Raw genomic sequence first — 14,653 nt, forward strand, 5'->3', positions numbered from 1 at the left:
CTTTAATCCTTCATCCTGAATATTAGAGTCTTAGTTTCCATATTGTGTTTCTAAAGGTCAATCAGTACTCCTCCCTTTTCCAAGTGATTTATTTTAGTTTGTATTTGGTCTTTAAAAATATTTATGATGTAATTTCTTACTGGACTGAAAAACTTCTCTTGCCTTCCCTTTTCCATGGGGTGGCAGTATAGTATGTAAATTTGTGTATATACCAATAGCTTCCTGGAGAGTGACATAAAAATCCATTGTCATTAAATGACTATGTGTTCAATTATGGCATTTATTTCATTTAAGAAACCAGTTCATGTTAAAAATAGTCAAATGCAGGTCTTCAAGTAGGAATAGAACAATAAAAAATTTTAAATTCAGTTTGAATATTACTTTATATACCCCAAATATGTTTCAACATGTATGGTTTCAGTTCAGTGAAATTTATGCCTAACAGAAGATTTTGCAATCTTGATGAGTATCTGCAATTTCGCCTTTTATAGGCTATGGATTTGGTAACTTTTACCTTGAAATAACTCGGAGGTTTTTGCATGCATATCAGGTATGTTTTTTAAATAGTAAAGAAACTTAAAAAAAAAAAAAAAACTGGTGTCAAGAATGTTTTCGAAAGTAATCGGAATGTAAAATTAGTAAAAAGATTAACTCTTATTTTTTTCTATTTCTTTTCAATGAGAGGCTTAAAACAAAGAAATCATGTCTCTGAAGTATCTGTATTGTGGGCCTCCATTTTCTTTGAAATTGCTTTTTGAGACAGCCTCAGCAGTAGTGGTGCCCATCTTTAATCCCTGTGTTCGGGAAGCAGAGGCAGGCGGATCTCTATGATTTCAAGGCCAATCTGGTCTACAGAATGAGATCCAGGACAGCCAGGACTGTTACACAGAGAAACCATGTCTTGAATAAATCATAAAAAAAAAAAAAAAGAAAAAATGAAAACAAAAAAGAAGAAAATTTTGTCCCTTGTTTCAGTCTTCAGAAAAATTCTAACTTAATAGTAACATGAAAGGATCATTTTCCTTTGCTTCTGTCTGTCTGTGTTCAGTAGAGCATTGCTTAGCAGTGGGGAAGTCTGGGTTATGAAAATGGACGCTTATTTTTACAGATCAACTTTTAACTCCTAGAAGCTTGTAGTATACCTCCGGTATCATCTGTTTTCTAAACCAGACACTCTTGAGAGAACAAGTGTGTGTACTATGAATTGCAGCAGGGCCAGAGCCCTGTCTAGGAGGCCGATGTTTATCCAAAGTGTAGCAATTTTAGCCTGAGTCTTCTGATGCCCCTTAGTTCAGTATCCCAGTCTACTGAAACATACATGAGTGAGTGGTTCTCAACTCTTTTGTGTGCCAGAGTAATTGCTAAACATTTCCTCAAATACATATTTACAATTTGAAGCCCTCAGAGATTATAATTCACTGTTGTGGGGCCCAGGAGTTTGCGTTTATCTTTACATTTTATTCTTCATTCTGATGATTTTTTTTTTTTAAGAAGAACCACAGAATATGAGCCTGTAACACTTTCTCACAAGCAAATGTAAAGAAAATATTTCTCATCTTTTCTGGTTTATTGATTGTGATAATCCATTGAAAATTTATTTTAGAAAATGGGACCTGTTATTGTTAATAAGCTCAATTATATGTGGACTAAATTAGGAAAGAATGAATAGTATACTGCTTATGTATATAGTTAGCATGTTACTATGGCAGATGTAGAGTTTTATGTTCTTGGAGAATTTATGACTAAATAATCCTGCAGTTGTTGTTTGGTCTGTTGTAAAGAGGACCACTGCGTGCTCATTAACTGTGCAGGTATTTATGAGAAACATAAATGTGGTTGTTCTTACTTGATGATGGCTGTTTATTTTCCTCTTTCTAACTGTATGCAAATACTCTGTATTCAATTTTGTTAAAATAGTGTAAAAACTGTATGTCAAAGAAAAATGTACTTAAAGAAGATTTACTAATGGAGAAGTATAAAATAGAAGTCTAGTAATAAACCTAACTTCTGAAGAATTATTTGGGAGGTAGATGATTGTTATAATATTTATGCTTAATCTGTTTAGTTTTTGAGGCAAATTCTCACAGATTACATTTTCTACTCTAATTTGTGAGAAATTTTTTTTCCATAATTACCAGTATCATTTTGGTTTTTATAAGCTGCATAAGGTCAATGTGGAGTGTAAAGAGAAAGATAAACTTGATAGAATTTTCTGAGTTTAGGGTACCATGTTCTATAACTTGTTCAAATGGCTCCCCCTGCTGGCTTAACAAATAATTGTGACCAAGTGAAATTTATTTTAATTGCTGATAGGAAAAGCCAGTTTGTGGCTAATCTGAAGGTTTTCCCTACTTCTTTGTTTTTCTATTTTGTGACAGGGGCCTTTAGCAGATCATAGTTTTTTTTAAAGTATATATTTGTTAGGATTAAATGGATATATAATGAATGTCAGTGTGGGAAAACTGGAGAGTTTATTCCTTTAATCTTTTCTTTAATGCCTTTGGAGTTGGGTGAATTGCAGTGTTTTGGGTAGTTGCATGTTAACCACTATTGCCCTATACTCAGATCTGATAGTAAATTATGAGTTTTTGAAGACTCTGTTTATACACACCTTTGTACCACTCTTTCATATGTGTTAAGGAGTTAGTAATATTAGAAAAAATTAAGCCAAGAATGGTGACACATGCCTGTAATCACAGGTACTTGGGAGGCCAGGGAAGAAGGTTCAAAAGTTTAAGGCCAGCTGGGGCAATTTAGTGAGATTTTGTCTCACAATAAAATCAGTGAAGGACCAAAACTGTGTCAGTGTAGAGCTTAGGGTTAAAGTGCTGATCAAGAACAGCGAGGAAAAAGCGGAATGAAACTCTTAATTCCTTGATAACTGCCCTGAAGAAAGCTGTACATTACAGCCAGTGGTTTGGGCATACAATACGGACTCTTTGGTATTAATATTGCTAATTTATGTTTTTGTTAATTTAAAACACTTAAAAACATTTTCAGTCTTAAGTGAACATTTTTGCCAGGTGATTTTAAGGTGTCAGTTTCAATTTTACTAATAAAGCAGTATATAATTGATGATTTGTGTTATTCTAGATAAAGAGGTATGCATTAACAAACTATAATGGTACTTGGAACAATGAACTTAACTTTGTTACTTGTCTCCTTTTGTGCATTAGGCTACTGTGGAGCTGACATCAAGGCCCTGTGTACTGAAGCTGCCCTGATTGCCCTTCGGAGGCGTTACCCCCAGATCTATGCTAGCAGTCATAAACTGCAGCTAGATGTTTCCTCAATAGTGCTCAGTGCCCAAGACTTTTACCATGCGATGCAGAACATTGTGCCTGCTTCCCAACGTGCTGTGATGTCTTCAGGACAGGCGCTGTCCCCCATTATAAGGCCTTTGCTAGAAAGAAGCTTCAACAACATCTTAGCAGTTCTGCAGAAAGTATTTCCTCATGCAGAAATTAGCCAGAGCGACAAGAAAGAAGGTACTCTAAACTACTTTTTTATATTGTGAAAACAGGAAAAAAGTTTCCTCATAAGATTAGTTAGAACTTTATCTATGTCAGTCATCATTGACTATTTCAGAACTTGCATGTTGCCTATATATGGTGGTTGCCTGGTGAATGTTTCTTCTCTGTCTCTGTCCTCCCCCCTGTCTCTGTCCCCTCTCCTCTGTCTCTGTCTCCCCCCCCTCCCCTTTGTGTTTTTCAAGACAGGATTTCTCTGTGTAGTTTTGGTGCCTGTCCTGGATCTCGCTCTGTAGACCAGGCTGGCCTCGAACTCAGAGACCGCCTGCCTCTGCCTCCCAAGTGCTGGGATTAAAGGCGTGCACCACCACCACCACCACCACCACCACCACCACCACCACCACCACCACCACCCAGCCTGTTTCTTCACTTTTATGTGTAACCATATTAATATGGGAGTGTTATAATTAGGAAATTGACCATAATAATAATAGTAATTTACACTTATTATAAAGTGCTTGCACAAATTATCGCTCATTAATCCATATCACAATCCTGTGAATTAGTTTACCTTATGTATAGAGGAGGAGATTGGGCACTTTGGAAAGTAATTTGGGTTATGTTAGGTCACTCAGTAAGATTTGAGCCAACTCAAACTCAGGGAGCCTGCCTGCACAGCTTATGCTTTGGGTCTGCATTATTATAATAATACTTCTGTGGATTCAGCTCATCAAATATATTTTGATGTTATTGACACAACACTCTTTAGTGCGTTGTGCTGATTAAATTGTGAGCTGTTGGCAAGGGAGTTAATTTCAACCTGATGGTCCATAATTTTAAATTTAATTAAGCTTCAAGATTAATTAGACTTTGAACCTGAGATAAAATCAGAGTGCCATTTTTTTTTTTAAAAAAAATCACCAATTTTCATGGAAAAAACAAAAGAATAGAAGTTTATGCTGGAGATGTAAGTCGGTGAGAAGCATGCTTGTCTAGCTTGCCAGAAGCCCTGTGTAAGTTGGACATGGTGGGGCACACCTGTAAGCCCGGCACTGGAGAGGTGGAGGAAGCAAGATCATCCGTAGCTACATTTGGAGGGCAAGGCCAGCATGACTATATGAAACCTTGTCTCAAAGGAAAGGAAAAAGAAAGAAATTTAAGTTTATGTTGAAATCAAATAAGACCTACTACTAAGTTTGAAGGTGAAGCAGTGAGCGTTTTATTTGTTTGTTAAGACAGGGTCTCACTATATAGCCCTGGCTGGACTGGGACTCCTTTGTAAATCAGGCTGGCCTCAAACTCACAGAGATCTGCCTGCCTCTGCTTCCTAAGTTCTGGGACTAAAGGAGTGTGCCTGGTATGAAATAATGTATTTTGATTATTTTAATTTCTCCTTTATTTCGAGTGTAGTTTATACCACATAGAAAATTGTTCAAAGAATTATAATAGAATCATTGACATTATTTAGTGAATATCAAATGAATGTATTCAGTAAATCATGAATATTAATTAATTTGACTATCATTATAAATATATTTTTTGGAGACTTTAATTGTTTTTTTAAGATTTACTTATGTAGATGAGTGCTCTATTGACTTTATGCCACAGAGGGCATCAGATACCACTATATGGTTGCTGGGAATTGAACTCAGGACCTCTGGAAGAGCAGCCAGTGCTCTTAACCTCTGAGCCAACTCTTCAGCCTGATTCTGCAATTTCTTTTAAAAAAAGAAAACTTTGCATAAAATACTATGTAGAACACTTTGTTCCTGAATTTTTTTGTCAGGTAGGATATGGACAACTATCCTGGTGCATACCTGTGACTTAGGCTCTCTGCTGTGGTGTGTGTGTATCTGATGTGTATGCCTTTTGTCTTTTTCTGAGACAGAGATTCAAGCCATCACCCTAGCTTAGCTATGATGTGTGTGTGTCTTTACCTAAAACTTTTCACATAAAAAAGAAACCTTTCATTTATTCTGAGAGATTTTGATAGTCTCTTTTTCTCTGTTTGAGAACTTCCATTTTCTGGCATTGTTACCTTTTCCATAAACTTTCATTTTCACAAGTGTAAAGTATGCTTTACTTCCAACCAATAAAACTAATATGTATTATTGGAGGATAACAACTAAATTTTATTTAAATAAATCCTTGTCTTCCACTACTTTATATGTATTTTCTGGCTTGTTTTATTTTTTAATATATTTCCTTACACCCGAATCTTTCCTTGTTTGTGACATTATCACTCAAAAGATTTTTAAGTCCCCCCCCCCCCGCAATTAATTTGAAATTATTAGTTTTCTTAATGTTTAGGTTTTAAAACATTTTTATTTTTCCATTTTCATGTGTGTGTTAGTTAGCATGTGTATGTTCTCTGTGTGGGTGCACATGCATGTTGGTGTGTGTTCTTGTGGAGGCATGCATATAATTGTCAGAAACCATGCTTAATTGTACTTCGCCTAATTCATTGATGTGAGACCCAGTCAAACCAGAGATAATGTAGTCTTGCTAGCCACCTTGCTCTGTGGATTTTGTTTCTGTTTTCTGAGCCTGGGATTATAGGAGGGCTTCCATACCATGGTATTTATGTGGGTCTGGAGGTCTGAACTCACGGCAAGCACTTTAACCACTGAGCCGTCTTCCCAGTCCTGTGTCTGTTTTTCTAAAGCATTCCCTTTCTCCCTGCCTCCCCCTCTCCTTCCAAACCCCTCTTCTTAGAACCTTGACATAGGTAGGATCTTGCTATGTTACCAGGCTGGCTTTGAGCCTCTGGGCTCAAGCATCCTCCAGTCCCAGTGTTGTGAGTAGCTGAGATCACAGGTGTACTGTGCTATGACCACAGCTGATATCTTTGAATTGCAGTTCTTTGTCTTTTACTCGTAGAGCACTGCACTAATTGACCGAACTGGCACTTTTGATAGACATGTGTATTGTGCTCTCAGTGGAAATTTTAGTTGTAGTTAGTTCACTGAATGGTAACCTTCAGCCCCATGGAGGGACTAATGCTACTTGAATGGGTACACAATGGTGGACATTGACTTTCTAACTCTGTGGGTTTATTTTATTTTATTTTTTTTGTTTTTTGGGTGTGTGTGTGCATTAAAGTCTTAATTTATTTTTAAACATGTATTTGTGTGTGGGTATGTGCACTTGAAGGCAGGTGACTGCAGAGGCCAGAGAGGTGTTGGATCTCCATGGAGCATCAAGGCAATTGTGAGCTTCTTGATGCGGTTGCTGGGATCCAAACTTGGATCCTCTGCAAGATCAGTATGCATTTTTTTTTTTAAGATTTATTTTTATAGGGACTGTGTAGCAGGCTTTCTTGGACTGCCAGCCCCCAAATCATGACACAGAGACTTATTAATTATGAAAGTTTGGCCTATAGCTTTGGCTGTTAACCCATTTCTGTTCATCTACTTGTTGCTACATGACTCATGGCTTTTACCTCTCCTCCCTTATGTCTTGTTGGTGACTCTGCCTTTCCAACCAGAGCTCTCTCTGTCCAGAAGTCTAGCTTTTCAACATTCAGCTTTTTATTAAACCAGTGACATATCTTTACACAGTACAATCAAATGTCATGCAACAGGGCTGGAGAGGTGGCTCAGAGGTTAAGAGCACACTGGCTCTTAGTCCCAGTAACCGTGGTAGTTCACCACCATGTATAATGAGATCTGGTGCCCTCTTCTGGCATATATGCAGGCAGAACACTGTATACATAATAAATAAAATCTTAAAAGGAAGGTTTATTTTTATATATGTTTATGTGTCTGTGTGAGTATATGCTATGTGAAGGCCAGAAGAAAGCATTGGATCTTCTGGTGCTAGAATACGAGTTTTAGCTACTTGACAGATGGGTGCTAGGAACTGAACTCTGGTCCTCCAGAAGAGCAGCAAGTTTTCTTAACTGCCGAGCCATCTCTCCAGCTCCCCCATTTTTTCTTTTTCCTTTCTTTATTATTTGTTTTTTAGGAAGGGTTTCAGTAAGTAGCCTTTGCTGGCCTGGAACTTTCTATATAGACCAACTTGGCTCCAAACTCCCAGAGATCCATCTGCCTCTGCATTCCTAGACTCTCTCCACCCTAATGTCATCTTAATTAGGCAAGTCTTTGTTTGAAACATGTCATTTAAAAAGTACAGGGCAGTTTGCTTATTGTTGCTTTTGTAAGAACTGGCCTTTGCTCAGCTGCCTCCTTAACTGAATGGGATATGAAATAGGCTGGTTTTGTCCAACTCGAACTCACAGGAGCGAATTTTATGAGGGCACCATTTATTTCCCAGACCATTAAGACAGCAAAGTTTCCCAAATTACAGTTTTTAGTAAATGTGAATAATTTTATCAAGGTGATAGACTCATGTTACTTACATTTATAAATTATTAAAATGCTATAGTGTTATCAATTTGCTTGATTAATCTGTATTTTTTGCCAGATAATATATTAGCTGATGCCACTTGATTTTTAACCCCATTTCCTTTAGCTTTAGCATTGTTATTACACAAATTTATAAGACTCATAATTCTTGTGCTTTTCTTTTGACAGATATAGAAACTCTAATTTTAGATGATAGTGAAGATGAGAATACATTATCAATTTTTGAGACGAGTTGTCACTCAGGATCACCAAAGAAACCATCGCCAGCTGCTGCTATAGCTAAACCTTATCTTCACTTTACAATGTGAGTAATTTATATTAAATTATTTTCACTTTAGAACACAGTGAAGTTTATTGGTAGTTATATTCTTGAGGCGTTTTTTTTTTTTGCATACAGTTCTGGAAAGTTTTTACTGTGTCTGCTTTGTGTATTGTGTGTGTGTTAATAATTACGTTGCTAGTTAGGTAATGTTTATTTCCAAGAAAGAGAATGTTATATTCTAGTTTGTCTATTTAAAAAAAAAAAAGCAGGTTTTTTTAAAAATTTATATATATATATCTCGGGAAGGATCATTACCTTTGGAAATCAACTCATTGTCCCTCCTATATTTGAACTAAAATAGACAGTTAAGAAATATTTACCACCATTCATGGTACATCAACTTTTGATAAGTTTAGATGAGGGTTTAGAGATTCCAAAGGTACTAAAGAGAGTTTGAATTAGAAATTGCTCAGTAATTAAACAAATAACATTTTATTATTTATTTATTTATTTATTTATTTATTTATTTATTTATTTATTTGTTTGTTTGTTTGTTTTTTTCGAGGCAGGGTTTCTCTGTGTAGCTTTGGAGCTGACCCTAAAACTCACTCTGTAGACCAGACTGGCCTTGAACTCACAGAGATCTGCGTGCCTCTGCCTTCCGAGTGCTGGGGTTAAAGGTGTGCGCCACCACGCTGGGCCTGGTTTCTACTTCTTGTCAGGCAGCCCCTCAGCAGGTGGCCTCAGGTCACACCACCTCTCTGACTCTCAGTCCATCACCACTGCCCTGCAACATTTTATTCTTAACAGAGCATTAGTTTACCCTTTTTTAATTGGAGTTTTATTGCTTTTCTACTTTTATTTTTTTCCAGTCTGTGTTATAGCAGCTTTGGTTGTATACTATAGTGAATAAACATTTTTCATGCAATTGTAATTTTAGATTGAGACTAAGTGCTTTTCAAATACTAAATTATCACTTCTTCCATTTACATAATCAGTACCATAGTTAAAGGATACTAAAGTTCCATTCAGGTAGGTTTAAGCCCCTGTCTTCAGGAGACTGCATATGTGTCTTCTTTCTCTCTTCCTCTCTCTTCTCTCTCTTATTCTCTCTTCTCTCTTCTTCTCCCATCCCCCATAGTCTCTTTTTGAACCTTAGGCTGGCCTATACCTCAGTTTGTTGTTAGTCCAGGATTGCCTCAAACTTATCCTTCTGCCTCAATCTCCCAAGTGCTGGGATGACAGATGGGAGTTACCATGTTTGGATGGGTTACATGTTCTTTAAAGTATTTTGAACAAGTTTAAGCCTTCAACCTGAATTAAGAGTTTCTCCCCTTGTAGATTGGGATGAAAAGTTGATTTGATTGATTGTATGCATTGTTAAACCTTTCTTGTTTATCATTAAAATTTTTTTTTTAATCATTTCTTTCCCCCTTTACAGCCAACTCTTCTCATTAGGAACTTTCTTTTTCTTTGTTTCCACTTCCTGGGAAGCTTTCTTAGACTTTTCTAGCATTTTGTAAATCATTTTTTGTTGATAGTCATAGGCAAACTACTTTTTTCTGCTCTTTACCTGGCTGGCCTGTCTGTGTGTATGTGTGTTGCTTAGTTTTTTTTAAAACAAATTTAGTTGTTAGAATTTGAATTATTCATTAGCAAATGATAGGAAATTATCAGAAGTCCTTTATTTCAATGTTGTAAGATAGATCCTGCCAGTAAAGGAACACAGAAATAGATTTTGTTTTTAGAAAACTTGTTTCCACAGCTGTATTTGATTTTTTTTGTTAGGAACATTCTGTTACTGGTTTAATGTGTGCTATTGGTCTGGCTCATTGGTTTAGTTCAGCTTTTCTAGAATATGGGTTTAAGTTCAGCTTCCTTTACACAAGCTATTCTAGTTTCCCAATTAAGTTGTTGTTTTGTGGAGCATGTGCCCCCCGCCCGCCTGCCCCCTGTTCTCTTAAGACAGGAGGCCTTCATCTCACTGTGTAGCTGAAGCTGCTTTCACTCCCATCTTCCCATCTCCACCACCCGCGTGCTGGAGTAATAGGTACCTGCCGCCATTCTTGCACCAGGCTTTTCTTTTTAGATGCTTCAGTAATAGTCAGTAGTTTATCTCTTTATTTACTCATTCAAAACATTTTCTGTTTGCTTATGGTATGCCAGGACTTAGACTTGATGCTAAAAGCATAAGGTGGAGCTAGACACAAGTTGCTTTTTAGTCTGAAGACATTTTTGTTATGTGTTCCATGAAAGTAAAATTTCTGCTGGGAAGTGCAGGGAAGCTTTACAGCACATGTCGTCACAGTTGATGTTCACATGAGAATGAAGGAATGGGAGGTGACATCTGAAGACTTGCTACAAGCTAGACATGTGCTGCATCCATAAGCCATGTATTTGTGGTGTCATTTTATGAATGAGGAAACTGAAGCACATGTCAACTTAAAAGTCCAGAGTCCTTTTTAGTGGATTATAGATCCAGGCTCTGTGCTATTTATTTCCTGTAATCTCCCCACCTCCAATGATTTTATTTATTTTGAGATAAGGTTTTGCTGTATAGCCCTGGCTAGTCTTGGATTCACAATGTAGTCCCATATTGACTACAGACCTTACCATAGATTTGCAGCATCTTCTTATCTCAGCCTCTCAAGTGCTGGCTTAAAATAGTTTTTTTTTTTTAAAAAGCTTCATTAGTTAATAGTCATATTTTCATTGGGTGATTTGACCATATGGTATTTTTCAAGAAGCATGCAGATGAAAATAAAGGCCTTTAGCAAGGAGTATACATAAATTTGTTTGTTTGGTTTGTTTTGTTTGGTTTTGTTTTGCTTTCTGTTTGAGTAGCATGTGTTAGTATGCTGGGTCAGTGCTCCACAAGGCAGTGGTAAGAAAGCCTGGTGTAGTGCGGCTCTGCAGTCATGCTGCCTGGGACTTGGCTGACAGGCTTCTGGGAATTGTCTCCCAAAACAGTACTGAAATCTGTTTTTAAATTTAAGAAAAAGTAGATAAAGATGTATGGATGAAAATAAGTTTCTTTCTTCTTTTATATTACCATTGTGGCTTAGAAACAGAGCTTTCTGAGGTTTTACAAATGAAAATAGCTTTGTTTTTTCTGATTGGAAAGATGATATATTCTGTAGAAAATTCAAGTAATGGAGAAAGTAAAAATTTAACCCTCAGCAACTGAAGGAAATATTTGTTGACTATACTTTCATGTTCCGTTCCCCTTGTGCTTATAATTAGACTTACGTAGTATTTCTTCCCAAAATTTAATGTAACTTACTTTTAAAATACCATCTATCTATCTATCTGTCCGTGAGAGAGAGAGAGAGAGAGAGAGAGAGAGAGAGAGAGAGAGAGAGAGAGAGAGAGAGAGATATCTTCTGGAGCTGTAGTTACAGGCAGTTGTGAACCTCCTGACTTGGGTGCTGGTAGCTGAACTCAGGTCCTCTGGAAAATCAGCAAACCTTTGTTTGAGCCATCTCCCCATTTCTGTAACTTATTTTTTTTAATTCATTATTCTGGGAATGTAATTTCATGTTAGGATATATTTATGTTGTTTTAAGATATCTACCTATGCCAGGTGTCGGTGGCGCATGCCTTTAATCCTAGCACCCAGGAGGCAGAGCCAGACAGAACTCTGTGAGTTCGAGGCCAGCCTGGTCTACAGAGTGAGATCCAGGACAGGCAACAAAACTACACAGAGAAATTCTGTCTCAAAAAAATGAGGCTCTGAATGCCCTGTATTTGAAGACTTAAAATCCATCTTTATTACATTTTTGGTGCTGCTTTTCTTTTCTTTTAATTTTTTTTAGATTTATTTACATTTTATTATATGTGTATGTTTTGCCTATGTGTATGTGTGCCTGGGGCCCATGGAAGTCAGAAGAGGGCTTCAGATTGCCTGGATCTGGAGTTACAGGTGGTTGTGGGCCACCACGATGGTACCGGGAATTCAACCCTGTTCCTCTGTACTAGCAATATGTGCTCTTAACCATTGAGCCATCTTGCCAGCCCCACATGCTGTTTTTCTTATATAAAATTCAATTAATGTTATTTGTTTCCTGGAATGCCTGTTTTGCTCCATTGTTCTGTGGTTTTGTTTGTATGTTCATGTGGGTACACATGCATGTGTGGAGGTCAGAGGTCTTCCTTCCTTCAAGTCCATTCTCAAAAGCCTTTTACTCTTTTTTTTTTTTTTTTGAAACAAGGATTCTCTTGCCCCAGATGTATTTCTTTGTCGGGATTCTTCCTGTTCGATTAATAGCTAAATGATATAGTCTTGTACTTTCCAAGTTAATATATATAATGTGATAGGATGAAAAATTGCTTAATTTTTCTTTCTTTTAGAATGGATTTTATACTTACACATCTTGGTTCTTACTATAGTCATAGATAGTGTTTTAGAGTCATGAGTAATGAAAAAGATGACTGTACTAAGATGAATAGGTTTTATGAATTTGAAGTTTGATTCTTTTCATAGAAATATTTTCCTTGCTGATTCATGCATATTAATATTCAGAATTTTAAAATCACTATTGTGTTTACAGGTCACCATATCATCAGCCAACCTCTTACAGGCCTCGCTTGTTACTGTCTGGAGAACGAGGTTCAGGTCAAACTTCTCACCTTGCTCCTGCACTTCTGCACACACTAGAAAGGTTCTCTGTGCATCGGCTTGACCTCCCAGCACTTTACTCAGTCAGTGCCAAGACACCTGAGGAATCGTGTGCACAGGTATGTTTTTCTTGCTAGTGTGCACATAGTGGGTAAGCTAAGGAATTTTCAGAGGATGATGAATACTAACTTTTTATTAGCTATTGATTAATATTCCTGTGTTAGTACAGTGTATACTTTAAAAATGAGTTCATTTTGTGTGTGTGTGTGTGTGTGTGTGTGTGTGTGTGTGTGTTTAAATGATACTTACTGAAAATGTAATATCTCAAGGAAAGAAAAGCATTTTTGCCTTTTTGGATCCCCTTTTCAAAATTGTGTCTGTAGAGATGGTTTAGACTGTCTTTACTTAGAGCCTCATCAAAGGAAGGAGAATAATGTGTAGTTGAGATGTCAGTTGACTTACGATAGAATGGTGATAGTAATTAAACCGTGGACATTTGTAGTAATAGTTTATAGGGTTTTTCTTACTTGATTTTCAATTCTTCTGAAATTCTTATGGCTTATGAAGCAGAGTTCTAGATGGGGCTATTTACATTTGCTGGGGTTTTTATATACAACCAAAAATATATTCTAGAACCATGGAGAGTTAAGGTAAATAAACTTTGGTCCAAGGAGGACCATGTTGCAACCATTTCTGTATCTCTGCACAGTGTTCACATAGTGAGAGATCATTAGAGTTTCCCCCTTCTCTTTTTGTCTTTCCATTTTCATGTCTGTGTGCATTCATGTTTGCATGTGTGTGGGCAGGCATGGTTGTGAATACAAGTACGTCTGGAGTCCTGAGATTGATGTTGGGATATGTCTTGGGTACTACTTCCTTGTTATTCAGTGAACTAGGATCTCTCAACCAGACTCAAGATTGCCAGGATAGACAATCTTGCTAGCCAGTTTGCTTTGGGGGTTTCTTGTCTCTGCCCTCTGAGGCTGATAATAAAAGTGGGCCACCATGCCCACTCAGCATTTGCATGGGTTCTGGTGATCTCAAGTTGAATTCTTGGCCTATTTGGCAAGCACTTGACTACAGAGCCAACTCTCCAGCACTTCCTTCATTTTGAAGTGTTTTGCTCAGTTGTTCAAACTGGCCTGGAACTCCTGGTCTCCTCTTCCTTAGTAGCTGGGACTTGAAGTGTCTGATAGCGTTCTAACCAGGAGGTGCTTGTTAAATATTTGAATATTGGTGTTTCTAATAAATGAGATGAATATTTTGCCTATTTCTATATGGCTTGTGTAACTAGTGGTGTGGCATTTATAAATACTTGGTAACTGTGCTGTAGTTATTTAACTGAAAGTCATTCTCAGATGGGACATTTACAGCAGGAAATACATGTTTGTTAAACAGTTTATAGTGGCATTGACTTAATTTGTCTTTTATTCACGGTTTTCTACTCATGAATAGCACTGCTTATAAAGACCTGTGTAAAGGGTTCTTTCTTAGACTGTGATCCTAATGCAAAGCTGTGTGCCAGTATTTGCCCCCAGTCTGACACTCTTAACTGTGATTTTTTTCTGATAACATTTACTTTTATGTTTGCTCATGCTTTTCCTTCTGGATATGAGAAAAATTTGCAGGTTTGTACAAGTAAGAGAATTATTCAGTGTTACTTAAAGAATATCCAAATGCTGTACCAGGAAAGTAAAAATCACCAAATTTAACTTTAGAAAAGATCAAACCTCAACAGCACTAACCATGGAAGAAGAGATTAAAAAATGTCAAAAGCACTCAGCCTGGACAGTTTCACGGTGAATTATTTTACTATACTATCATTCTGATTCTAAACTATTCCAAGCATAGGAGAGAAGGAATGCTGAGAGACTGTCAAAAACAGCAGCCATAAGCCTTTCACATAAATACCGAGTGCTGCTAAGACCAACCTCAC

The 14,653-nt window shown here is 37.1% G+C and overlaps 1 protein-coding gene across 3 annotated transcripts in view; it reads left to right on the forward strand.

The window, feature by feature from the left end:
- Atad2b (ATPase family AAA domain containing 2B) overlaps positions 1-14,653 on the forward strand; it is a 132,108-nt gene that overhangs the window by 65,200 nt on the left and 52,255 nt on the right. For all 3 annotated transcript variants that reach the window (XM_028875559.2, XM_037198134.1, XM_028875563.2), the window contains exons 16-18: positions 3,177-3,488; positions 8,006-8,141; positions 12,650-12,836. In XM_028875559.2, coding sequence (XP_028731392.1) covers positions 3,177-3,488; positions 8,006-8,141; positions 12,650-12,836 — 635 coding nt within the window. The remainder of the gene's footprint in view (positions 1-3,176; positions 3,489-8,005; positions 8,142-12,649; positions 12,837-14,653) is intronic.

The sequence above is a fragment of the Peromyscus leucopus genome, chromosome 22, assembly GCF_004664715.2.
Source record: "Peromyscus leucopus breed LL Stock chromosome 22, UCI_PerLeu_2.1, whole genome shotgun sequence".
In the NCBI taxonomy this organism is placed as follows: domain Eukaryota; kingdom Metazoa; phylum Chordata; class Mammalia; order Rodentia; family Cricetidae; genus Peromyscus; species Peromyscus leucopus.